The sequence below is a fragment of the Lepisosteus oculatus genome, chromosome 1 (genome assembly GCF_040954835.1).
Source record: "Lepisosteus oculatus isolate fLepOcu1 chromosome 1, fLepOcu1.hap2, whole genome shotgun sequence".
In the NCBI taxonomy this organism is placed as follows: Eukaryota; Metazoa; Chordata; class Actinopteri; order Semionotiformes; family Lepisosteidae; genus Lepisosteus; species Lepisosteus oculatus.
In genome coordinates, this window is record NC_090696.1 from 41,938,520 (window position 1) to 41,965,519 (window position 27,000).

At 36.5% G+C, this 27,000-nt stretch overlaps 1 protein-coding gene across 3 annotated transcripts in view; it reads left to right on the forward strand.

Annotated features, from left to right (window-relative positions):
* Positions 1–27,000, forward strand: part of afap1 (actin filament associated protein 1) — a 104,830-nt gene that overhangs the window by 72,197 nt on the left and 5,633 nt on the right. For 2 of the 3 annotated variants that reach the window (XM_015344976.2, XM_015344975.2), the window contains exons 4-13: positions 7,742–7,850; positions 8,350–8,561; positions 9,940–10,119; positions 14,586–14,675; positions 15,502–15,577; positions 19,919–20,068; positions 21,264–21,475; positions 22,122–22,267; positions 25,374–25,491; positions 26,042–26,299. In XM_015344976.2, the coding sequence (XP_015200462.1) occupies positions 7,742–7,850; positions 8,350–8,561; positions 9,940–10,119; positions 14,586–14,675; positions 15,502–15,577; positions 19,919–20,068; positions 21,264–21,475; positions 22,122–22,267; positions 25,374–25,491; positions 26,042–26,299 (1,551 nt within the window). The remainder of the gene's footprint in view (positions 1–7,741; positions 7,851–8,349; positions 8,562–9,939; positions 10,120–14,585; positions 14,676–15,501; positions 15,578–19,918; positions 20,069–21,263; positions 21,476–22,121; positions 22,268–25,373; positions 25,492–26,041; positions 26,300–27,000) is intronic. The other variant, XM_006629611.3, reaches the window with a different exon arrangement.

The following is a 27,000-nucleotide window of genomic DNA, read 5'->3' on the forward strand; positions in this document are numbered from 1 at the left end:
TTCACCTAGTCCTAAAAGTAGAAAAAAATAACTTCATTTCGTAAGTAATACACCAAAGTTCTATTTTGCCATTATTATTTTTTTTTAATCAACGAACGTTCAATACAGTAGTTTTGGATGAAAAAGTAAGTTCATCCTTAGTTCTACGATCTCCATTAAGGGTGTATGTAGAATCAGGTGCACCACAACATGTGTAAATGATTAGTTGATCATCAGGAAGTGATTCCCACTTGTTTATAATATCAGAAACCTTCGTCTTAAGCAGACAGGTTTGTGGTAACACATCATGCCCAGATCAAAAGAAATCTGTGATAGGCTTTGAGAAAGCATTGTTGCTTGTTGTTGTTGGGAAGGATTACAGAGGGTTACAGAGCTATTTGCAAACACTATGTGCTGAAAGTGGATAATGCAACAGGATGGTGACACAAAAACACAAAGGCGAACCTACTGTATGAAGAAAGGTGGGATGGCCGAGCCAAAGTCCAGACCTAAACCCCATGGAGATGCTATAGCAGGACCTAAAGAGAGCTGTGCGTACTGTACAGAAAAACCCTCAAACATCACAGGGCTGGAGCAGTTCTATAAAGAAGAGTCATCCAGAATTCATTTCAGGTGATCTAAGAGTCTGATCAACTCTTACAGGAGAACTTAAATCAAGTTATCGCTGCTAAAGAGGTTACCACAAGCTACTGAATCAATACTGTGCACTTACTTTTTCACACACAGATATTGAATGCTGTATGATTCTGTTAAATAAATGATGACAAAGCAGAAATGGTGTGTTTTATTTGTCAAATGAGGTTAGTTTTATCTACTATTAGGATTAGGTACAGTAAAGGCTAGGTCAAATATGTCTAAATACAGAATGTTACAGCATAAACTCTTAGTGGGGTGTACTTGCTTTTTCAACACACTGTAGAGTGGATCTTTTTTTATTTACTGAATTACAGAAAGAATATACAGTAAATTGACTGTCTGATTTGTCATACAGTAGCAAGAATCAAGACAAACCTATTCGCCTGGTTATCTACAGTGTGTAGACAAAACTCTTTCCTTGTGGATTTCTCAACTTTTCTTTTATATTGTGCACCATCCTTTTATTTAAAAGGGATCTACTCAAATGGCCTATTTATTTTTCTCTATTTGTCTAGTTGTTATAACTTGCTCCCCGTTCCTTCTCATGTCAGGATCTTGACGTTGAGCAGTTGTTGTGCTTATTCACACGACACAGATCAGTGAAAATGAAGCATTTTGCTTGGATAAATCAAGTCCCGTCTTGGTTTTGTATTCTGCAATTTATAATTTAAAACAGCAGCTAGCTGTGCCACAGGAACATTGCTGATAAATGAGCAATTGTGAAATACTGTAAATGTCCTCAGACTGACCTTGCATGTTCTTTTGAGGATTGTTCTTAAAGCTAATGTTAAGCGAACACTGTAGGTCTTAGAAGTAGACTTTCAGCAAGTTAAGTTTACTGTAGCTTGTAGCTTAGTGTAAACTTTAGCCTTTGTTGCGCAAAAGTTGCACCCAGTTGCAAAAAAGAATGTTTGCTGTTAAACAGAGGCAGGCAAGCTGTTCATTTAAAAGCACCTTTTTTTAGGCTCTCTCTCCCTTTTAAGATGCTTTCTGTTCCAAAAAGAGAGATATTCCAGCAGTTTGATAACAAAATTTTTGTTGTGGTCCAAAAACAACAAGTCAAGATTCAAGAATATAAATATTAATTTAGTCTGTGAGCCTTTCAAGAACCCCCAGAAGCTGTCTGAAACAGAGGAATCTTACAAAGAACACCTTTCAGGGTTATGGAGTTTTCTGCATTTAGAAAATGACCTACATGTTAATCTTTGTAAGAGTAAAAAGGCCTAATTTAATAAATTTTAAAAAAACTGACCTGTAAACCAATGCCAAAAAACTTTCTCTTATCAAAAAGGCGTCCCAGTAAATAGAGTGAAAAAAATGGCCTGTTAATTTGAAAATGAAACAAACCTAGTTTCATAAATAAGAAAATATGTGTCTGTTATGTTTATATAATCTTAATTCCCTTTAGCACTCAATACTTGATTTAGTTAATCAAGCAAGAGTCTTCAGGTGAAAGTCCTATCTTGTCCCTTCAACTATATAGTTATTTCTTTACAGTATGTTCTGTTTCATTTTAAGTGTACCACATGGTTACATGAGCTGCTGGTTATTTTGGGGAAATTTCCAAATAAGTGGTTCTCCATCTGTTGCCACATAAATTGAGTAATTTATATAGCCACTGTAGATATACATTCACAGATGTGAACACAGCAGTTGTGAACTCACAACTGGCAACCCACTGAAGCTAAGCAGGTGTGAGCCTGGTCGGTACCTGGATGGGAGACTTCCTGGGAAAACTAAGGTTGCTGCAGGAAGAGTGTTCGTGGAGCTAGTAGGGGGTGCTCACCCTGCAGTCTGTGTGGGTCCTAATGCCCCAGTATAGTGACAGGGACACTATACTGTAAAAAGACGTCGTCCTTTGGATGAGACGTAAAAGCGAGGTCCTGATTCTCTGTGGTCATTAAAAATCCTAGGGCATTTCTCAAAAAGAGTAGGGGTGTTACCCTGGCATCCTAGCCAAATGTCCCATTGGCCTTTACCAATCATGGCCTCCAGCACGTTGGTGGTGGTGAAGAGTCCCCATTACCTGTAAAGCGCTTTGAGTGGAGTGTCCAGAAAAGCACTATATAAGTGTGATAAACATTTTATTATTATAATCTCAATGTGCCCTTTATCTAGTAATTTCCAACATAATGGGGCCTAGGATGGGGTAAGTTCCCTTCTAAGATGAAGGACACTAATTCATATAGACGTTTTAAGATCAGTACTGTAGATCACTGTAATGTCTGTCTCTTTCACCAGACTGCCTTGTATATTAAACCAAGTGTAACAGATAGCTGTCTGAGACTACTGACTTTCATTTTATATACGTAAAAAGCAGAAATAGATAATATGTATCTAAACAGACTTCTAACTACACTTTACGTATCTAAAGTCAATGTTGGCAGCCATGGACAGCTAAATGAATGTGAATTAATATTCACATTCCCATAATTCCTGGTGATAATTTACTCTTCGAAAGCACCATAATCATTGAAAGGTGGTCTTGGTAAGATGTCTCTCATGATAACATTAATATTTGCTCTGGCTGTTTGTGTATAAATATATATTTAGTTTATAAGAACAGTAAGGCAGAATGAGATGTCATAAGACAGTTCTGTTATGTTGTGATTAGACAAAAGAAGATATTAACTGTATTAACATTTTCAAGTTCAGATTACTTATAACTAAGCGACTAAAGATTTATTCATTGAGTATGTCCCAGGAATAAACCATATTTATATTTCCAATATTTTCTAATTTGCATGAAAGTCATGACTGAAGAGAATCATGACAGTAAGTATAGGAATATAAAGGTCAATAAATATTATATGTTATTTATATTAAAGTGAATCCTTTTGGTTTAGTGCTTTCTTGATTAAATATTGCTTCTGTGGCACAAGATACTGTACATAAGATATTTTTTCGTTGTATTAATAAGTAAGTATTAATAATACTGGTACTTTTCCAATTAATTTCTGCAATTCAGAGAGTTTACAAGTTTGTTTTGCTCTGTATTTAAGTTTCTTTTGTGCGATTATTGTTTATATTGTGGATCTTGCTGCCTTCTGTAAACAGAACAGGACGGATATCGACAGTCACTCAATCAGCAGAAGAATGAGCTTCTCTGTTTAAAACAACTGAATTCATTTTTCCTTCCTTTTCTTCCGTTTGCTGCACCTTAAATGACCGGTTAAAAATATTACAGTAGTGCCTTTACTCTAGCCCACTGACTCTGCATCCACATCGCAACGTTTGCTTCACGTTTTGGTTAATATTTTCTACATAACATTGAAAGATCTGAATTAAACATAGTATGAGAATTTGGAACACTTTGTTTTCTTTTAGCTCTTGTGCTTTTTCTGCTTTTTAAAATATCTTGCTCTCTGGCAATTTATATCCAGTGATACACATTGAGTTTCACATACTGTAGCTGCTTAAGAGTTTCTTATCATAGTTACCAAAACCTGACATTTCCCAGGGTATATTATTTTAATTTTCTTTGGAAATGGGAAATGTTCTGTAGACAAAACAAAACACCAGAGTGATTTGTTATTCATTACTAAATTATTCAGAGTAGCATTCAATGCTTCACAGGATACTAATACTATAGTTAAACTAGTCATCTACAACTACATATTTGCACCACAGTAGACACCTGACAGATAAAACCTTTGAATGAGAAAATGTTTCCACTTAATCTAGATCCCCCCATCACATGCCACCGTGTAAGTGTTTTTCTGAATATTTTTTTATCAATCTTAATAAAATTAAAAAAGAAGATGTATATATGCTTTCAAGTTTTAAAATTTTACAATATAATGATATTGTTAGGTTAACCGTAAAATATAGACAATTACGTAAATTCTGTAGCAGTAGATCACAAAGAGATGGGGTGTTCTCATAGTCTGCAGTAAACAGTTAACATTTACATTCTCCAGGGTAGATGATTAACTTCTTTTAGTCTTCTTCAGTATCAGTTAAGTCTATAACTGTAGTGGAATGTTTATTTTACCATTATTAACTTAAACAACTGTATATTTGAACTTTTACGTGGATATTTCCTATTATGTTGAATAATGTAAGGTATTTTAAATAAAAAATGCGCCAGGGACAGAATGGCTCCCTCTTAGGAGACTGTATGAGAATTACTGTACCAGATGTACTAGAGCACATTGACCATACACTATTGTCTGTGGTATGTGGTGTAGATTTTCCACCCTGTACTGTTCAAAATTAAAGTCCTGAGCTGGAATCATGTCAGATATCCTATTGCTATTAAATATGTATTTCTCATCTTTTTGCAGTTTCTATTTGGTCATTAAATATATATTTCTAATCCTTTTGGAGTTTCTATTTTCAGTGGAATAATTGAAATTCTTTAATTCTTTCACTGCACTTATTTAATTGATTTAGTTCTTAATGTTTTATGGAACCACAGTCCTGTGAAGCTGAGAAGGAACTGTTTCTATTCTTCTGCTGTCAGTGTAACTACTGTAGCACTCCTTCTGTCATCCCATCTTCCCATTTCTTTCCTGCTCCTTTTCCCTGACGAAATGGTGTAGATTTGACAAGCCTTGCCAGAAAATAGTTCACAAAAGCAGTTCCCCTAGAGGAAATAAGATAAGATTCTGGGGTTCAGCCATGTCTTACATTATATGTGGGGAGGACTGACTAGGCTACTTTTAATGATATTGTTGGTGGAACCTTTGGCAGAATCCAGTGCAAAAACATGTCGTAATTGTGATTAGTTTGCCAAAACCAAAGTCTTTTTTTCAGCTACCATTAATAAGAAGGTTTCCTTTTTGGCTTGTCTGGGTCAAGCAGCTTAATCTGTGTCTGCTGAACATTGGTAGAGGCCTGTTGTTCAGTCTGTAAATCTCTGTGGTGCTGAAGAAAAGAAGTTAACTTTTAAAGGGCTTACAGTAAATCTCCACAAAATATGTAAAAAGAGATATTATAAAAGCAAACAAATTCTATAGGTTCTAGTACCCTTTTTTTCATTCTTTTCATAACTACATGCACTTACACCAAAGCTCAGATTGTTGTCATGCTGATTTTGTTAGTCTTAAGAGTCCCATGATGACATGGATGATTTAAACAAAGACAAGTGTCTCTCCAGACCATAGGCTAACCAGAGAAAGCTGGGTGTTGGGGAGCATTTAATGATATAAAATTGAAAATCCTTGAAGCAGTATTTTTTATTAGAAGCCTTGTACAGTACATTCATGTTTGGTTCTGTACTCATGTACTCACAATTTCACAGTTAAAAAAATAAACAAACCATAAACACTATGTAAGGTAAGAGGTCTTGTAAAGCTTTCAGCTAAACATATTGCACTCTGAAGTTTTGACAATAAAAAATAGCTGAAAGACTACAATTTAGTTTCTAAATGTCCTCTGTTATAAGCTATGGAATCCAGTAGGGTAGTTTTAGAGGACCAAACAGAAGACCGTGGTTTAGCTGGCAGTGTTTCTTTAAAAATAAGATCTAAATTTTGCACAAAATAAAGTGTAACCCTCACTGTTGTAGTAACAGTGGAGTTGTACAGCTAGCTTCCTGCACCCTGGCTGTAGGTCTTTCCAATTATGCAGTTCTTAGGAGCAGTAACATGCAAATGTATAGTAGATAAATATTGCTTGCTTGATAGACATTCTCAAAAATGTGTCAGTAATTGAGGAAGAAAGAAGAATATGATGGTGATAGGAAAAAAATGAAAAAAAGTTCCTAGAAAACTGGATTTGATTTGAGTGTTTGTCACTACTTCAGTTGGCAGTAGCTTTTCTCTCTGGCTGTTGCTGGCAACAGCTCTTGTACATATGTAGGTTTGGATCAGATCTGTTTTTACAGTAATTTCTCTAGTAGGCCTCAGACAAAAGAAACAGCTAACAAGTAACAGGTGAAGTTTTGGTAAGTTGCAAGCAGCTTTTAAATTTGTAAAAAGGTAAAAGAATCCTATTGTATCTTAATTGAATGTTATGATCTTTTGAATTGGTTAGAAATCTGAGATACTATTATCGAGTAGTGTTACTGATTAATCTTAAATATAAATGAATATTGCAAAATGAGTTGCAGATTGAAATTGTATGTAAAAGCTACATAATTCTCAAAATGTTACTAAATATATGTAAATGAAATCGTAATAACACTGTACAGATCACAGCTTTGTCATAAATAATTACTTTTAGAGAGCATGAGGGTTATATTTATTCACATCTCAATATTCATACAATATTCCTTTGTCTCAAATTCACCAAATACACCAAAAACATTCTGCTGTTTGGAAGTATAGATGTACTGTAAGCCTCAGAACTGTATAGAGGCCCCTGAAAGTCTACTGTTTCCCTAAGGAATAAAAGACACAAAACACAAGGAAGATATTAAGTAGTGGCAGTATCATCATGGGTAAAGTCAGAGAGCTCCTCGGAGACTGCAAGCAAATGGAGATTTACCTTTGCAAGTTGGAGGATAGTTATAAAAGAGTCCACAAAAAAGTTGAATCTGCTACATTACACTGTAACTGTTTGACAACTGGCTTTGAAACAATTGGTTCAGGACGTAACCATACGTCACCATATAGGACACCATATATCCAAAGGCAACAAAGTAGCATATTCAAGATACAAAGTGTCAAAAAAACATCATATGATGTTGCCTGCATGAATGTGGTTTTTATGGCTGGAGAAAGAAACCCATCTGAGGGAAAACCACAAAATCAGTTGGCTATATTATCAGAACCATATCTTATGGTCAGATAATACAAAAATTGCATTTTTGATATGTTCATCAAGTCATCAAATTAAAAAAAAAGATTCAAAAATAAGCCATTCAGTTTTGATCTTTTTTCCCTAATCTTCAGTTATCGATGAGTTCGGAGGTGATTGAAATCATATAAACAAAAATTAACAACGCAAATGTATACTGTAGATGGGAAAGCAGCTAAAACGTTCTTAGTTTTGAAAGTGCTTTTGTTGCATTGAGTATTTTCAGAACTGCTTTACTGCAGAGATAATTTATATACCTTATTTTTATGCAAACATTCCTTACATTTTCTTTATTATTTCCAATGCCTTTGCAGTAGTGCCACACAGATTGTCATGGCTTCATATTGCTTCTGTCTTTCAGCCCCCAGACAATGGGCCGCCACCATTACCCAGCTCCTCCCTCCCGGAGGGTTATTATGAAGAAGCTGTTCCTCTAAGCCCTGGGAAAGCCCCTGAATACATCACCTCTCGTGAGTGCCAGCTGCACTGAAACACATGATATGCTAACCATGTTTATTCAGTGGGCTGCACATTGCTAGAGAATATGCTATTTTAAACCACCTTTTTGTTTTTATGTAATATTATCGCTCTGATTGCATTTTCTGTGGAATATGGAAGCAGAAAAGCAGTTTTTGGTCTGACAAAATATAGATATTTTTTACTAGTACTTAGGAAGTAAAAAGGGCTTAATATTTTAGTATACTATACATTCCGTGAAGTGGGTAAAAAATAATATAGATTGCATAAAATGGAAAATTAAGGACTAATGTAATTGTATTGTTTATTATGAGCAGAACATACATACTTTAAGACAATAATGAAAGTGCAGTCTTTAAATAATGAAACTGAGCTTTCTTTCAAAACTAATTTACCATCCTTGGCTGTGTGAAAATACAAACAATATTTTATATAGGCAAACTGTTGTTCGTTTGTTAATAATAGTCGTTGTGTTCTTCTTCCCTTTTCAAGATTATGACTCGGACGCTATGAGTAGCTCATACGAGTCGTATGATGAGGAAGAGGAGGATGGGAAGGGGCAGAAGATGAGGCACCAGTGGCCATCAGAGGAGGCCTCCATGGACCTGGTCAAAGATGCTCGCATCTGTGCCTTCCTGTTGCGCAAGAAGCGCTTTGGACAGTGGACCAAGCTGCTCTGTCTCATCAAAGACAACAAGCTACTGGTATGACGTTCTAACTGGCATAAAATGTAGGCTGCTGTGGGCTCACAGGCCTCCATGCGTTATATAGCATAACGTTACACCACTCAAATGCTCATGTATCTGCCAGGGGAACCTGTCTCTGCTCCTTCCTGTCTACCCAATACTGCAGGGACTTTAAAATGAAGATGGAATGTCTGCTCCAGAGAGTTATTGTACATACAGTATATAAAAATTCATTTAAGTGAACTAGACTCGTAAGCTAGGTAGTAAGCTGGCTGCGTTTCAGATGATACCCAAACAATCACAATAGAAGCAGGAAATGACGTTCAGAAAGATTTGGATTAATTCAATTGTCTACATTACATGTCATCTGCTAGGTGTTTGCCCAGGCTTGAATTTATCTAAATCTTTCTGAATGTCATTTCCTGCTTCTATTTTGATTGCTTGGGTATCATCTGAAACTCACCTACTGTAGCTTACTACCTGAGCTAGAGATTAGTTCACTTAAATCACCACTAAATTATATATACAGTACAAGAAACTTTGTTTATTATTCCACCCTTTTCTGAGTGTAATTATTGTCATATTTCCCGAGTGCAACCTGTAATATTACTATGGACATATAACCATGTTTTGTTCTTGAACGCACAGCGTGAATCAATTTCCACTCACAGTGAGAAAACGACAGATGTGCCTGCTGTAGAAATTATTAGATATGGTCTTCAGGGACTCTTGCTTCTGCTTTTTCCAAGAACAAATGAGAGCAGGCTGTTCAAACTCCTCTTTATCTAAATCCCATCCCTTGATTTCTACACTTATAACTGGATTCCCTAATATTTTGTTTGCCATATTTATTGCTCCCCTACCTTGTCTGGAAGACATGACTCCTATCTAATAGGTAGCTGGTTCGGGTGGCGCAGCGGTTACATTGCTGCCTCGGAGTACTGGGGAACCGGGTTCAATTCTTTATCTGGGGTGCGTAGACTTTGTTTGGTCTCTCGTGTTCATATGGGTTTGCTCCAGTTTACTCCTACAGTCCAAAGACATAGTATGGCTTCTGGGAAAATTGGCCCTGGTGTAAGTGTTTGCCCTACGATTGACTGTTATGCCATCCGGGTTGCATTTTGCCGTATGCTTGTTGCTTACTGGGATAGGCTTCGGCTCCCCCAAAGTGGTTAGAAAATTGATGCATTGCTGTAAGCTGCTGATAAGTACTCAATTTAAGCTCACTTTTCCCCCATTTGAAATCTACACTTAAGTTTTTGCTACCTGCATATAATACTCTGAACTACATGTCATCTGCTAGTTGTTTGCCCAGGCTTGAATTTATCTAAATCTGTCTGAACGTCATTTGCTAGTTCACTTAATTGAATTTATTTTTTATTATTATTGTTAACAGTGCTATAAATCTTCGAAAGACCAAACTCCACAAATGGAGCTCGTTCTCACAGGGTGCAGCATCACTCACATCCCCAAAGATGGCAAGAAGAAGAAGCACGAGCTGAAAATCACCCACCAAGGAGCAGACGCACTGGTTCTGGCAGTACAGAGCAAGGAGCAGGCAGAGGAGTGGCTGAAGGTACAGTACAATGACTTGACCTCATCGTTTTCAAGGTTTCGCCATGGAAACGGAAGGGCTACACTCAGTGTGACAGTTATTAACCTGCCCTCTAACACTTAATTGAAAGACAGATTTAAACTAATATACAATCTTAAACTATTTCTTTAGGGTCATGGCTGTGTCAATACATAGAAGACATGTTACAAGTTTAGAATTTATTTCCATTTATACACTGGGTGGAATTCTGTGCAGCATATTACCTGCTGGTCCCTTTGTCCTTTTGCAAAGAAAACTGTAAAGTGTGCTCTTTATATTTTAAATCATGGTATATCACTTATATACAGTAGGTTACCAATGTCACAGAATTATTCTGAAAAAGTGTACTCTGGCGCACACTTGTCATGTGTTGTATCTAGAATTTACCTTAAGATTGATGTTGTCTTGCAACTTTGGCACCATTTTGTTTTCCTTTTTTTCCCTTTCATGATAATGGACTTCAGGTTATTTAAATATATATATATTAGCCTTCAAAGGAGAACAGTACCACTTTTGCATAATGTTTTGAACAGCGTTTATGTATCACACAAATTTTATGTGATATTGTCAGATTTGTTCCTAGTTCATCATTGAATGTGAATCCTTGGAATCCAGTTTATAATGACCATAATACTTCAAATCTGGTAAATCAAAAGCCTTATTGTTAAATTTGTAAATAGTGCTAAGACCATGGTTCCATAAAGAATTGATTGTGAAAGAAAATGTTGGTGTAGACTTAGCTGACAATATGTTTCCTTAGTTTTTTTTCCATATAGTAACTAGATGTACTGTATGTTTAGTTAATTGATTTTTGCTTGGAAATGTGTGCAACTGTGCAGCAAGTACTCAAAGGGATACAGATTTAATTAATATATTACTCTACCAATGTCAAAACTAAACCAATGTCAATGTCAGTGTCAGAGTTTTTAAAAAGCACTGATTAAATAGCAGTGAAGACCAAGTAAGTGCTTTTTCTCTGTTTTTCATAATCAGCATCACAATCAACCCCACCAGTTATCGGCAGATTTATTACATTCGGAATGAATTTGGATGTGCTTCACATTTGTTTTCTACATCTTAAACATACTGTAAAAATATATTTTTAATGTGATCCAAATCCAATTAATCCTGAGGGTGTTTGAAATCATCATTAAGCCAAAAGATTAGATGTGTTTGGTTGTGTTGCTATAGTATGTCTTGGAAAAAGTGTGTTCTTTCCATCTTAGGCTAAAAGCATATGAGTTTAATCATGACCTTCATTATGTGTTATGCTTCTTGTTATTGAAAAAAGTAAGAAATTGTACATTTGGTGTGTGCAGAAAATGCTGTGAAATTAGAATATTTAGGTTGAAATAATTATATTTTAAAATACCTAAAACACTTATTCAACAAAGATGGGCGAGGGGTTCATTATACATTCTTCCAGTGTTTAATAAGCACCAGGTTTCCAAAAACAGATGTATAGTATAACCTTCAATGTAGCAAACCCAGACCTAAACCATCTACATTTACTGTACTTAACTGTATCTTTAAATTTCTTTCTTTGATATGTATTGCTAAATAAAAACATTAACTAAATAAAGCTTTTCCTATTTCAGGCTACCTGGGTATCTTCAAAATCAGACAACAGTTCTGATTTTTTTTTATAAAAGAAAACAGAACCTGCAGTCAAATAGCCTAAAATGAATAGTTTCCCTTTCTTTTTAAATTTAACAACTTAATTTTATACTAGTTAGTCCAAATGGGTTTAATGTGTCTTCAAGCATATATAATATGGATTAGGCCGTGACTTGGCAGTATTTTTTAATTTCTCTGTTAAATGTTGTTTTAAAATATTTTTGCAGTGTGGCTCAACTAGCAGAGGTTCTCACCTAGATCATAGACTGATCTTTGCAGTTCAGGTACAACTAGCCTGGGCTTTGTCAACAGATTGCTGTGATTGAGATTCTCTGCTAAGAGTAGTATGTGCTCCCAGTGTTGTCAATAATGGAATCACTCCTCGTGTTGAAGCTTTTTCTGTAGTAAAGGAGTATGGAAAACACTTGCTATGTTTGAAATGGCAAACTGCTTGATGGTGCATATGCAGAATTTGAAGGAAGCTTGTGATGCACTCATTCAAGGTATTGTAGCGAGGTGACATGATTAACAAATGGATTTTCCTGATTATAAGGAAATTTGTGATTCCACATTAGTGGAAGAATAGTGCAAAATTGGCATAAATCATTGTTACTTTCTGGGCAGTTAAAGCCTAAAGGGTTCATCCAAACCTACAAAGTCATGCAGACCAACCGGAATAGATTTGGCTCAACCATTCATCTTTTGCTAGCTCATCCAAAAACAGATGCCAGTGAAGTCGGGCAACTTTTTGAACTGAACAACCTCAGTGAGCTGTTGTTGTTTTTTTATGGTTTGTGATTTAACTGACTCTTCTACCTCTTTCCTAGCTCTCCCTTTCATATCGCTCTTGTGGAGCAAAGCATGCTGCCCTTTCTTTGTTCCTCTTCTTTTATGAGCCTCGCTCAGAGTCTGGGGACCTGCCCTGAACTCAGCAGGCCTGGTGAGATACAGGCATTGTGATGGGACCTGTTTGCTGTTGCTGTTTTCTGTGCGGTGGCTGTGCTATACAGATTGTGAGACTGTGACTGGTTTGATGTCACTCTTTGTTGCATGTTCACACTGTGTGTGACGACTGTAAATTGACAGTATCATTAGGATCTTTGTCAGAGTTTGCTGTTCGGTACAACGGGGAAAAAAACAACCATTGTGCTGATGGTATAAGTTTGTCTTACAACCTTCTTTCACGTAACCATAGGCAGCTACATGCAATGATATGTTGCTACATGATGTATATATACTCAAGGTCTTGGGCAAAGTGTCACATAGTCCCCATGTGGAAGGTCTGGTAGAAAGAAATGCTTGTAGGTGGCTAATAGAAGAAAGAGAGGGTAGGAAAGTCCTTTTTCAGGCCATAGAAGAAAGAGAAGGCCAAAAGGTAAGTGAGGCTGCTGAGAGGTGCTTGAAACCCAGAGAGAATTTAGAGTCCAGTTTTTACACAAGGTGCAGGGTCCAGTGAATGAAATCCAAAATGTAATCGAAAACAGAATCTGAATAAAAGGACCAAGTCATCCAAATTCAAACACTAGAGCACACACAGAGGTTCAGCTGAACATGAGGTAAATTAAACCTAGGTGTTGCATTAGGCCTAAGTGTTTGCCTGTTTGTTTCTCTTTGTAAAGAAGGTGTTGTATAGGTGTTGTAAAGAAGGTGTTGTATAAACCTAATTTCATGTAATTACATGAAACATGCTAGAGCAAAACAAACAATAATTGTTTTCAGCTCTGAAAATGCAGAAATGTTTTTTAAGCCTTTAAAACAGACATGAAACTTAAGAATTGTAATTTTTCTAACTAAAACCATGAAAGGGTGCTGTTGGGAAATAGAATCATCTGAAAACTGTTGAAAGGAAAGCTGAGCTGTATGCGTATGCATGACCCCAGAAGGTCATACTGCTCATGGTTTGGCATATGGTTTGTTTTTGCTGTTTCATAAAATGTCATATTAGTCTATGTTTCTAATAATTCTACATTCAGCCCTGGCATTTATTTATGTAAAGTACCGAAGCTTACTTTCTCACAGAAATATACTCCAAATTTTATCAGTATTTTCTTTGCTGTTAATTGCATTGTTATGGCACAAAGTAAAGGCTGTGATAAATAGCTTACGTGAGAACTGTTTAAAGGAGGAAGGTTGAAATGAGAGGAAATTGCTTTGAGAAAATAAATTGCATCTTAATTACACCAAGGAAAACCTAATCACAAAAAGCCTGTGCAATCTGCATTGCTATTTGTATTCAGGATCCCTTTCTCTTAAATTTGTTATGGTTTTCCGGAAAAGGGAAACATTTTTTTGCGAGGTTTTATAATTTTTCCTAAAACACATGACAGTGCCAACCATGCCAAGGAGCTTTAGCCTCTAATCTATCTGCAAGTTCCATTAAAGAAAGTCATTGGTAAAGCCAACTGAGTGTGGTGAGAGCAAATGCTGAAAACTTGACAGCCATTGTCTGTGGCTTGAGAAGACTGATGTGACACAGGGCAAAACTCTAGGAATGCGTGGAAGTCCCCAAATGACTTTAAATGTTATATGACTATGAGTTGTTGCATGTCTGAATCCTGGCCTCACTCCGTGTGGCTATGAAATTTTAGAATAATTTACAATTATCTCAGCATGCAACAACTTTGCACCTACTTTCGCTTCTTTTGTTGAGTTTTTCTCTCTTTCTGTACAGCATGCATTGTACATGTCATTGCATGTCTCTTGCTAAAACCTAATACGCATTAATCAAATTGAGCCCAGGGTAGGTCTAAAATCTACATTGCAGTATATGATTTCCCATGCTTTTGTTTTCTGAGCTTGAAGTCTTTGTTTTCATGTTTGTTCTTTTTAAGGTCATTAAGGATGTTTGTTACAACAGCAATGGAGTGATCGACTCAGATGGAGCCTCCAGTTCTCCAGTGCACAAAGCTGAACTGGAAAAGGTGAAAGCCGGGAAGGGCTGATGTTCCATAAAACGCTTTAGAGTAGAGGAGTTTATTGGAATGTACATTGAAAATTGGAATTTTTATTCATACCGATCTCTCAGAATGTACAGGGTACAGCAGACGATACAGTAAGACAGACAACGCCACACAATGTAGACAGTATATTATAAACATAATAAGTAATAATCAGAACAATAAATATGGTAGTGGTAGTTAAAAAAAACATGGTAGTCCATGCAAAAAGTGCAAAGTGCAGATGTGAATTTGAGTCTGAGAATTGCATTTAGCTGTTAAGGATGTGTATTGCAGTAGGGTAGAAGCTTTTCTTAAGCCTAGTGGTCCGAGCTTTAATAGTGCGATACTGCTTGCCACAGCATAGGGGGGGGGAGCTCTTGATTAATTAAGGTTCTTTAAAAGGACCTTTTTGTACATCTTAGTATGAGTACAGAAGCTTGATGATGAAACTGGAATAAAAAAGTTATGTGGGAAATGCTTGTGATATGATTAAATGTCTGCAAAATGCATCCTCAGAAATGGGAAAGAGGAAAAACTTAAATACGTAGCCTCAAAATGGAGATATCCTGAGCATACTCCCACCATTATTAAGTTAAAAATGGATTTTACGTGAAAAACGTATGACTAAGGTTCACAAATAACACCCTGCATGTAACATTTGAAATTTTCATCTTTTACTATTTTGAAGCTGGCAAAGAAAACAGCCTAATTATATGTATACTATGTTTTTGACAGATGGTATGGATTCTTTTCAGGGTGATGTTTAAGCACTTTCTCATCTGCCCATAAACATTCTTTACCATTGCAGAAATCATCTTGTGACAGGCCAAGTTCTGATGGGGAGTGGAACGTTGAAAATGGCGTTGCTGATGGTAAAGAGCAAGGTAACCTGTGTAACAGATTCAATTCTTTAGCTAAGTGTCTATGCCTGAGAACCATAATAATCATTGCACTAACCGTAAGAACAGCTGACTCTTCATTATACATCTTAAATGAAACATTAAATCGTTTGGCACTCAAGGATCAATGTTCTGTTAAGCAGCATTTGTGGCTGAATGTGCCACAGATATACAAAACAAAGAATATCTGTAAGTTAAAGAAACGATGCCTCTCAAAAACCATATAAACCAACCAATACCAAACTTTCCATGAGAGAATTCAGAGCTATGTGTAAGCACTGGTAAGACATTTGAAAAAAACAAACCATTGTTTTGCTCTTCTTCTAGTAACCAATGTCACAGATGACTTCATTACAATTTCAGAATAAGTGTAATTAGTCCGTGCTCTGTGTAGAAGGATAAAAAACACTGTAAATGTTCTTAGTGTAATCTATAAATGTATCCATACTGCCACAACCCTTTGCTTAAAGAACTGATTGAAATGCACTTCCATTTAGCTTTCACTTGGCTGATGTAAAGACAAAAGGTTTAAAAGTTCTATTAATCACTAATTAACAATTATTTGAAGTATAATGAATCATCCATGGATATTCAGTGAGGTTTATGTAGTACCGTATCTGTAGATGCTTCATTCATTTTGATAGAAACCCAGTTGATAGTTAATTCATTTATTAATTGAATATGTAAGGTAAAACCATATGTATTCAATTTAATCCAAGACATTACAGAGAATATGCTGAACATAACTACTAAATAATGTACAATATATGTACGCTCTTGTAATAATTTGGCTGTTCACGTAAATGGACATATTTTATGACAGTAAACACATTTCAGCTGTGATCGTCTTAGATCACATCTGTCTTGAATGAGCAGACAGCAAATGTGCAGAAATATCCTGCAAGAGTTCACTACGTATTTGAGTTCATGCCATATGCCCATGACTGACAGACTGACAGAGATCCTGGCTCTTGTGCAACAGTGGCCATTAATTATTGCAAGGTTCACTCAGGGACGTATTAACCTGTGGGAGGATGAAATTCAACAGTGACACCACAAGAACATACCTTTGCTCACTGCATCTGTTCTTGCAATAGAGCTCTGGCTAACATAATGGATGTGGAACACAGTATGAGATACTGTAGTCTAATCAGGGGACATGTCTGATTAAACCCTCTAATGGTGGCCTGTATCATAGGCTATATTCTTTTCTGGTGACTTGTTTTTGTAGTTTATGTCCAGAAGTAATTCAGGTGTAGAAGTAACACGTACTGTAACTGTTGTGATCTAACTGCAGAGCTTTGAGACGACAACTAAATGAAGAAGCAGGAGTATTGTGGTACAACATGCTTTTTAATGAAAAAAAGCTTATGTTTATGCCTAAGGTTTTCTGCAGAGAACATTGACAGTTTAAGTCATGCATGTCCTAATCAGTCAACTTTCTTTAGTCATCCTGTGATCTGGTTCTATTTAACAACCATGTCTGGATTAATTTTATGGAATCAGAAGTATCATTTAAAATATAACATATCCTTGAGTGCTGTGCTCAGAGGTCAGCCAGTTTGTATTGTAAACTAATAGAACATACTCTGACTACAAATTATCTGCATTACACAAAGCACCATTCTCAATAGGGCATTTCAAGTTTGGTGTGAGAGACATCTATTTTACCATGATTGTAGGATTTGAACTAAATCATGCCTGGTTATTTGACAATGAAGCTTCACCAATGGAAAAGAGCAGAAAATAAACAGTGAAACTGTGTTTGGTTTTAATCTAAACTTCATGATTACATTATGAGCTTTGAATGTTCTTTAACCACCCAAAACTGCAGTCTTCAAAAGAGAGTAGGAGTTTGTGGCTGTTGTGTTCCCCCTTAGAATCAAAGTGTTTTGGATTGACTATTATTAAAATTTACTTTTAAGAAATCTACATCAAAATTAACTATTTATGAAAATAAATATGAAAGTTCCTTTGATTACATTTTCAGGGTGATAATACAATGTGCATTGCACTTATCCTATGGTAGTATTACAGAAGAACAAATCATTTCTTGTAATATCCCTCCTGTTTTTGTTCCTGTCCGAGTAAAACTCTTCTGTAATTTATATATTGTTTATAGAGACCCAGACCTTTTATTTTGAATACATTTTATTAGAATAATAATATTAGTATCAAAATTAAAACATCTGGATAAGTGAACACTTGTGTTTGTATTCATAAGGTGCATTGTTACACTTAGTAAAAAGACAAGGGTTTTGAATGAATCAAATTATAGTTAAGGTTGCATTTGAATTACTGCTGTTTTCTGGTTATTGACTGTCACTTGTGTTTAGGGTGATCTACTAAACATTTTGTGCTGTTGCCCCCTAGAGGGGATCTTTGGAATGACTCTTTAGTGGTGGCCACTGGTAAAACTTTGAACAGGAGACTCTCAGACAAGCCACAATATGAATGGCATCAGTCACTACTTCTCTCTCTTTGGCAGTGAACAGTAAAAATGACAATTACCTACGGTATGCTTTCCTAATAACAGTAAAAATTATAAGTACTGTTTTTTGGTGTAGCACACAATATGTTTGTACAGGAATATTTCTAAAGTAAAAAAAAATGTTTTTATATTTATTATAGTATCTTGGAATTCTACAGATTTTAAGTAATCAAATTAGTTTAACCATTTTTATCTCTCCTCCACTGGCAGTTCTGCGGGACTCAAAACTGAAGTTTCTGTTTTTGATTTTTTTTTCTCTGTACCAGTGAAAAGTTCTAATAATAAAACCTTGGAAAATGCTGTGATATTATGGTAGAGTCTTTAGTAACCAGGGGAATCTCTAAAGGTGTGGGATCATTATGTAAAACAAAATGATATTCTTCTTAAATCTATGAATTAGTCATCCTTCATTATTTCGGATAACTGAAGCCAACTTAAGTAATACTTTAATGCCACGTTTGTTGTTTCAAAAGTTTAAATGCGTACAATTTAATGTCAGGTATTTCATGAAACTAGGTAGAAATGTATTATCAGTCACACTAGTCTGAGTACTTTATCTGGCCTGTAACTCAACATATCAGCTCTGTGTAATTAAAATTAATTTAGTATTCAAGATGTCTCACTTAGCAACCAAACCACAGTTAAAGGCGAACTGCCAAGAATGGTTTCCACATACTTATGTACAGTACTTCTGTTTTTCTTCTGACCTGTTGTACTTAATCTGGAATGAATGTATTCAATCTTCATTAAAATATATACTCATGTATGTAATTTATTTATTTGATTAAATGTATTTTACTGTAAATACATAGTTTTGAACACTTTTATAGTTTTGAATTACTGGAAATAATATGATAAAGGTAAATTGAGAAAAAATAATATTTTAAAATTTAAAATGTGAAATTAGTTTGTGAAACGACATAATTTCAGAACAAAGGAAGGGAATTACATTAAAATTAAAAATTGGTATAGGCCAAGAGTTGGAAAAACTGTTAAAAGATGTTAACAGTCTATCTTGTCTTTCTCCTGATTTGTTCCAAATTTTCCCAACGAGAGTATTATTGTGAAACACTTTTTGATTTTCTTGGGTTCTGTAATGATCTAGTCCAAAGACAGAACAAGGTCATCCAGTTCCTCACTCTTGCCTTTACTGGTTAGAGCTCATCTTCTGCGTTAAACAACTCCCACTGCAGACCATTAAATAAAAATGATAAAAAGATGAATTTACGTTTTGTCATTTGAATACAGCAAAACTTATCTCTGGAAAAATGTAACCATTATTCCTTACTTGTCTCTCTAGACAATACTGCATATTGTAAGCAGCTCCTTTCAAATTATTTTGAGTTTCATTTTTAAAAGAGGAAAGTTATAGCTTCCTGTTCAACAGTAATGTTTTTATAAGGCCTCTGATGGTTATGTATTGTATTTTAAAGTAAAAGTGGAGCAAAAGGGAGTCTCTCTTAGTTGCAGAAATGAATTAAAAGGGAAAATAAAAAACCATAACAGATTCATACTATGCTGCAGTTGCCTGAGGTGAAGTCAAAATACTTAAGCCTCTTTTGTTCCTAGACCTCTTTTGTTTTTTTATATTTTTGTCATATATACTTTATAAATTATATTTAAGGATGATTACTCTGATGGTTTCAAGGCCTTTTTTATTGTGTAAAAATATTTAAGTTTCAGATAAACCACAACTAATCTCCCAATTCCTTCTTTGCATGGAAAAAAAACCTCAACCAAGGTTTTGTTCCCCCCCCCCCCATTAGATTCTTTTCAAAGTGAATATTTACTCTGGATTTATGTGTCAGTTGTTCTGTTGTTGCTGTTTGTCCCAGGTAAAGGGAAGAAGAACTCCAAGGCAGATCAAAAGGGTCCAGTGAGTAAAGTCACTGGCAAGAAGATCACCAAAATAATGGGCCTTGGGAAGAAGAAGCCATCTACGGATGAGCAGACCTCTTCCGCAGAGGAGGACGTACCCACCTGTGGTATGTAGGCAAATAGCAGTTGCTGTCTGTAGCAAAGAAACATGACAATACACTGGCCTGACAAGGGTGGATATACAAGTCTAGTCTATTGAATATAAGGAAAGTCATTGAAACAGTAAACTGAGTATACTGTATATAGATTGGTTTTATTATTTTACTTGTGTGAGTCAAAGGGGGTCTAAAAGAATTTAATACCCAAAAGCTCATGAAGGATGCCACAATATTCATAAGTGTAAAATAGCGATTTACAAGTATGATGGTTCATATTCATTCTATTAAATGTGCCAGTGGCGGCTCATAGCCTGCGGTTAGAGACCAGGAGCATTCAAATGAGAAATATCAGTTGTCCTGTGGCTCAAGGATGCAGTCGGGTTGCCTTTTGATCTGTCCCACTTCGCCACTAATCAGGTGCACAGTTATTCCTTTAAACTCACCTCTTAATTATTACCGAAAGGGTGCTCTGTCATTGATCTCTTACTGCGAATACTCAGACCGCACTCCCCTCTGGACATGCTAACGCATCCTTTTTGGATAGCGGATCCAGTGTCATCTAACCCAGCTGCCAGCTTAACCCTGAAGTGTTCCCTGGGCACTGGGTCTCCACTGCAGCTTCTCCAGCTTTTCTGATGTATTAGAAACCGGCAGCCAACTACCTCCCCAGCCCACTGCAACAACGGCAGCCTCTTTCGTGGGCTACAGCCAGTCTCCAGACCAGCCTGCTGCAGTTTCTTCAGCTTCACCAGCAATTTCTATAGCCTCGCCAGTCTACTGTTAGTTGGCAGCCTGTCTCTGCTATGACTTCTATAGCAAATATAGTTTGCTACAAGTTGGCAACCATTCACCGCCCCAGCCCACTGCGACAACGACAGCCTCTCTGGTCGGCTACATATCTGCAGCCAGCCTGCTGCAGTCTCTTCATTTTCACCAGCAACTTCTACAGCCTTGCCAGTCTGCTACAAGTTGGCAACCATTCACCGGCCCAGCCCACTGTCAGGACCACAGCCATTTCTCTCTGCTCCGCTGCAATCCCTACAACTTCACCAGCCTGCTGTAAGCTTCAGGACTCTCCAATCCCTAGCACTTGGGTTCCAATCTGATCACCCCCCGCAGCTATGTCTTGAGCTATAATGATAAAGTCAGCAAATTTGTGTCATGTCATGTAAAGAATTTAAGAAATGTTTGAATGTTATGACAGGTTACCTGAACGTGCTGTCCAATAACCGCTGGAGGGAGCGCTGGTGCCGGCTCAGAGACAACCAGTTGATTCTCCACAAGGACCGGAGTGACCTGAAGACGCACATGGCCTCCATCCCACTCAGAGGTTGTGAGGTCATCCCTGGCCTGGATTCCAAACACCCGCTGGCTTTCCGGCTGCTGCGTAATGGACAAGAAGTGGCAGTGCTGGAGGTAAAAGAGCTGTTTGTTTGGAATTGCTAACCATTGTTGCAAGAAAGTCTTAGTGAATCATCTCCTGCCATAACTGCCAGTTCCTCAGGAGATTGTACTGCTGCCTGGATTTTCATACATTCCAATTTCTGTAAGACTGTACAAGCTATTTTGCTGAGTGGCCTCGTTTTTCTCCCTAGGGTTAGTCAAGAGCAGTTTTCCAATCTTAGAAAGTGAGTGTTAAAATAATTACCAGTGATAATTATGATGAATAGCATGGTGTAGTAGGGATCATTGGGTAAAGCCATTTTTGTAACTCAAGTCTGGCTGAACAGCAAATTGTAATCTTTGTGCAGTACTCATGCAGAAAACAGTATTATGACAGAATATGCATTTCACGCACTACGTTATTTTCCATTCATGTTTTCTGAAGTACGCTGCAATGAAGAAGATTCCCCCAAGCATGCTTGATAATGATATAGTCTTTTGGGGAATGAAATGCACTTCCACGCTCTGAAAACCAAAGTCTGTGCTGTTTTCATTTTAGGAAAGTGCACATGTGCTTTGAGGTTTTCATTGTAATTAAAATTAATTGGGGCTCTGTACAGTATGAGCATCACGCCCAGTCAGGAAAGGGCTTTGAGTGTCTCTCTGTCTCTTCCCACAGGCTTTGTCTTCAGAAGGAATGGGCAGGTGGCTTGGAGTTCTGTTGGCAGAAACAGGCTCAACAACAGACCCTGCTGCACTGCACTATGATTACATTGATGTGGAAACCACTGCAAATGTCATACAGCTGGCAAAGCAATCATTCTGGTAAGGTATTTTGGAAGAACTGTCTTGGAAAATGCTGAGATGATACGTCTGTTTTCTGTGGCTGGAAAGGATGACACCTTCCAGTCAACTGGAAAAGGGAGCTTTAATCTTGCTTCTTTGCTGCAATAAAAAAATCAGATTAATTTACCAGTTAGCTGAAATGTCTGAATAGATGCAAAATCCCATTATTTTCACCCTGGAGCACATCTTGTTTTTTTATTATTATTATTTTTAGTATTGGAGATTGTCCACACCAGTTGAGAAGAACACATTTTTGTCCCACTTTTTAGTACCTAACACTGATATGCTGTAGTTTTAAGTAAAAAAAAAAACAGCACAGTTGTTCCAGTTCCCTTTCTGCCAACAGAAGCTTTAGTGCTGTTTGAAAGGAGGCACTAGAAAATCAGCAGAGAAAACTGATTTAGAAATACTTTTGTGCAAATCCCATGATAAGTTAAAAAGAGCACTGTTGAAAATCTTTTTGTTCTGCTTCCCTTTGCAAACTGAACATTGTAGTGTGTTAACACTTTCTGTGCTAATAATCCTACAGTATGAACCACATTAAAAACTAAAATATTAATAGTTAAGTTTTTCCTGGAAAACTATGTGTGGGCCCAGCGAACAAATGGGAAGATAACAAGAAACAAATGCCTTACTGTAAGCCAGAAGACCACATTGAACAGGAATGTAGTCTTGTGAAGCAAAGAATCAATCAAAAAAGAGCCCATATTTCATATTGTAGAGACCACTTGAAAGGCTGTGTAATGCCTTGTAATAGAACTATATCTGTGCTGGTTTGTTAATTCATGACAGATGACTAACGTATTGGGTTCCATCATGTTCTTAAATTAATGTGTATCTGAAATCCATCATTGGACAGTGAAATTAGGAAGCTGGGACTGCTGTAATAACTGTTCAGGCAAATGATTCTTTGCTTTTATCTATATATATTTGGTACTACTTGTCCACATTATTGCAGAGCAGTTTAATGAAATGTAAGACGTGAAAGTTATCAAATTATTTATTACTGATAACCTCTGTGTACTGTCTAGCTGTACTGGCAATCCAAACATGGAATATATCACAACAACTGATCATAACATCCAAACATTTGTTAATATTCATTAATGTTAGTTTATAACAATATTGTTTTAAAGTTTTAGACCCTTTTGACCTTTTGTTTTAATAAAAATTAAAAGTAAGTTGAAAGTACTAAAGCAACAGCAAGATGCAGAACCAGCAGATTAATATGTTACAGTGTATTCTATTTAGGGTATGACTGCCTTCTAAGTGTGGTTTATTATGGCATTATAGGAAAAAGTCTTCTAAGATCATTTTTAAGATTTGTAGAAGCTGACATCTGGTGTGGTTTACTTATGCCCTTGAAAAGTTCTTTGGACGTGTTCTTTTTTTCTAAAATGGATGTGAAAAAGACTTTTCTCACAGAACATTTTTTTAAATGGACACATTTATGTTAAAATCAGTTTCAGTGCATCTTAAGTTGAATTTGATATTATAATTTGAAGTTCAAAGTAGAACTGATCTGTTTCCATGCATTAAATGATCAAACGTCTTTTAAAAAAAGCAATTTGTATCAAATGTTATCAAATGAATTAAAATGCTCAATGATCTGTCTTATTCTCTTCATCATCAGTTCAGACACTGTGCTTACTTTTGTGAGAGAGTTTAACCTATTATTAGCAGTAGAAACATATGAATGATCACAAACAAAAGGAGACGGTTTGGATAATGTTCGGACATAACAGTTCAGTGTTTCATCAATTTTTCAAAGAATCACACTGAATAAACTTAATTATTTCAGATCGCCACCACTCTCTGGTAAAAAAAAATATATTTTGTTTTCCGTTGTTACTATTCCTAAACTTAATTTCCATTTGTGTCTCTGTGTCCTTATGAATTTTGTGATCCAGAATCTGTATTCTGTTTTACGTTGTATAACTAGTATTTTAGAGAAAGACACACTTTAAACAAAGAACCCTGTTCTGCACCCATGAAAGTCAAGAGTTAACATTTAATTTGGAAAGAGTAAATTAAGTTCCTGATGTTGCTTTAATTAACTAGGTCAGAGTTAGTGTTAAGGTTAGCTTTTATTGGTTTCTTTCTGATTCAGGAAATGTGTTGTGAAATACATCAGTATTTCAAAAAATAATTCTGTTACATATTACAGAAGACATTTTTGTGTTTAATTACGATAACAAGATCTTAAAATTAAGAATCCTCTAATTTTCTTTAAAAATCAATTTTCTTTATATACTCTGCATTTTTTTGCTTTATCACTTTGGCGTAGGTTGGACAGATTCTACTTATAATGTCTTTAAATGTTTGCAAGCTGAAATAGCAAAATGAGAACTTTGTTGGGGGGGGTTATTTTACAAAGGACTGAGGAGCTTTCTACTGCGTAGTCCCATGATGTGAGCCAGTAGAAGCTCGGAGCAGACAATTACAAATCCTTATTGCAGAGTGCCTGTAGCAGAGCTGTCACCCCTACAGTGCATGTTATGTTCTTCTCTTTTTGAGAAATATAAAGCTAATGCAAAAACATTCTATAATTTTTTTCGTCAGCATAATCTACCTAATTTCAATTTTGTACTTAATCTTCCACTGAATATGTAACTGCTTTAACAAACAAGTAAAAAAAAAAACTTTAAAATACCCCCAATTAAAATCTAAATGTTCCCATCCATGCAGACTAGTTACTGTGGTAATGGAAGGGATTTGTGATGTCTTACTGAAGTTCTGATGATGTGCCAAATTGTTTTCACATGTCTTAGTTTATTTTAACACCTATTCCCATGGAGGGATATTGAATGAAACTCAATAACAGCAAGAGTGGTGGTCCTGAAAACTGAATTACATAGTTGTCCTTTGAACTTCAAATTCCTGCTGCTAGGAATGCGTATGCCTGTGCAAATATTTTAGTTACATTTGTAGTATCTACATGGATTTTGTGAGCTTTTGATGTGTGTCTGACTGTGCCCGATATTGAAAGATGTCCTTTGACCCCATTCCGCACGTCATGCTGATCATGAACCATGATTCAAGCCTTTAATTTCTCCTGTCCTCCTGTGTCTCTTTCCAATTTCAGCTTTACCAACAGACGTGCCACTTCTCCTAACCCTTATCTGGATAACCCTGTAAATGGCTATGCCTGCCCCTCAGGAGTGGCCCTCCATTACGACGATGTCCCCTGTGGAAATGGATTGGTAGGGTTCTCTTATTATAGTTTCTCTGAAAAGCTTCTGCCTATCTGGGCTTTCCCCGTGCACGCCCACAGGGCTTATGGTATTCCACCTGCTTTTCTTTAAAGAGTTTGCTGATCTTATACTTGTTAGCAATCTTAACATTATGGGACCTTTAGAATAAGAACTTCTCATACTTCTTATTTCCCTACACCTACCACAGACCACCTTTCAAAAAGTAACAACGGACACTTGTGCCAGCTTCGGACTTGAACTTTCATGAGATGGTTTTTTAAATAAGAACTTTCTATACATTTTCGCTGGAAGCTGGCAGACTGCAGGTGTGTCTGAAATGCTCTTGTTTCCAGTTTCCTGTTTCAACTGCCAGATAGCATGTTTACCATGAATGGTTGCTTTAGCTTTTTAATCCCGCTACTTATCTAAAGTTTCTTTTGAACTGTCACACTGAAATAAAGTTGTAATTGGTAATTCTTTTAACACTTTCTACACTAATCCATTTGTTATTTCCACCTGTCTGCTTCGTGTCTGTCTGCATGCGTGGCTGCCTTCAAAGGATCCTGAGGACACACACAGGACTCCTGCTAGCAGGTGCTGGAGGGAGGAGGGGTTGTATGAGAACGCTGACCTGTATGAAAACATGCCCTCGCCAAAGCTTGCAGCTCGATACACCCCCAAGTCTAGCAAGCTTTCTTCTGCTGAGAAACAGGAAGCTAGTCATTACAAAACTCCTGTTTCCTCCAAAGTGTCCTCTTCACGCCCTGTCACTAACACTGCTTCTGCTGGGAGGGCTTCCACTGGTACAAGCTCTCAGGTGAACTGCCACCCTTAACACAATCTCTGCCATGCACTGTAATCTCCTGCTGTCCACAGTTTCTGCTGCTTATCTGTGTGTGTCTGTGTGTCTGTGTGTCTGTGTGTCTGTGTGTCTGTGTGTCTGTGTGTGTGTCACACTTTTACTTTAGGTGGGTAGCTGCGTCAGCATGCATAGGCTGCAAAGGAACAAGTAACAGGTTTATACCATGCTGAAAAGAGAAGAAAGAAAACAACGTTTACATAAATTTATACAATTTTACTGAATTAAGAGAAATCAGCATGTTCAATATGCAAGTACCCTATATTGGTTTATTAGGGGCCTGCACCCCTGACCCAGATTTACAGTTTTTATAGTAGAAGGCAGATATCACTCGTTTGTTTCTTCCTCATCAACGTTTGTAGTATATTATAAAAGACAACACATTTATCTGCTCAAGGATGCCACTAAATTAATAGGCATCATAGCAAATAAAGAAGAACAATTTTTGTTCACTACCCAAACCTGTCTTTTATGTGTTATTTCCTAGCTTTAGAACTGCGTTGTATGTTACTTATGTATAGAGTGCCCTCTAGATTTATTCATGCTCCTAATGAAATAACATTATCAAAGAAATTGATGGTCTTAATCTGTAAATCTTAATATGTAATCATAATAGCTGTAATCATAGTAGCATTGAACAGAGCAAAGTCCAAATACCA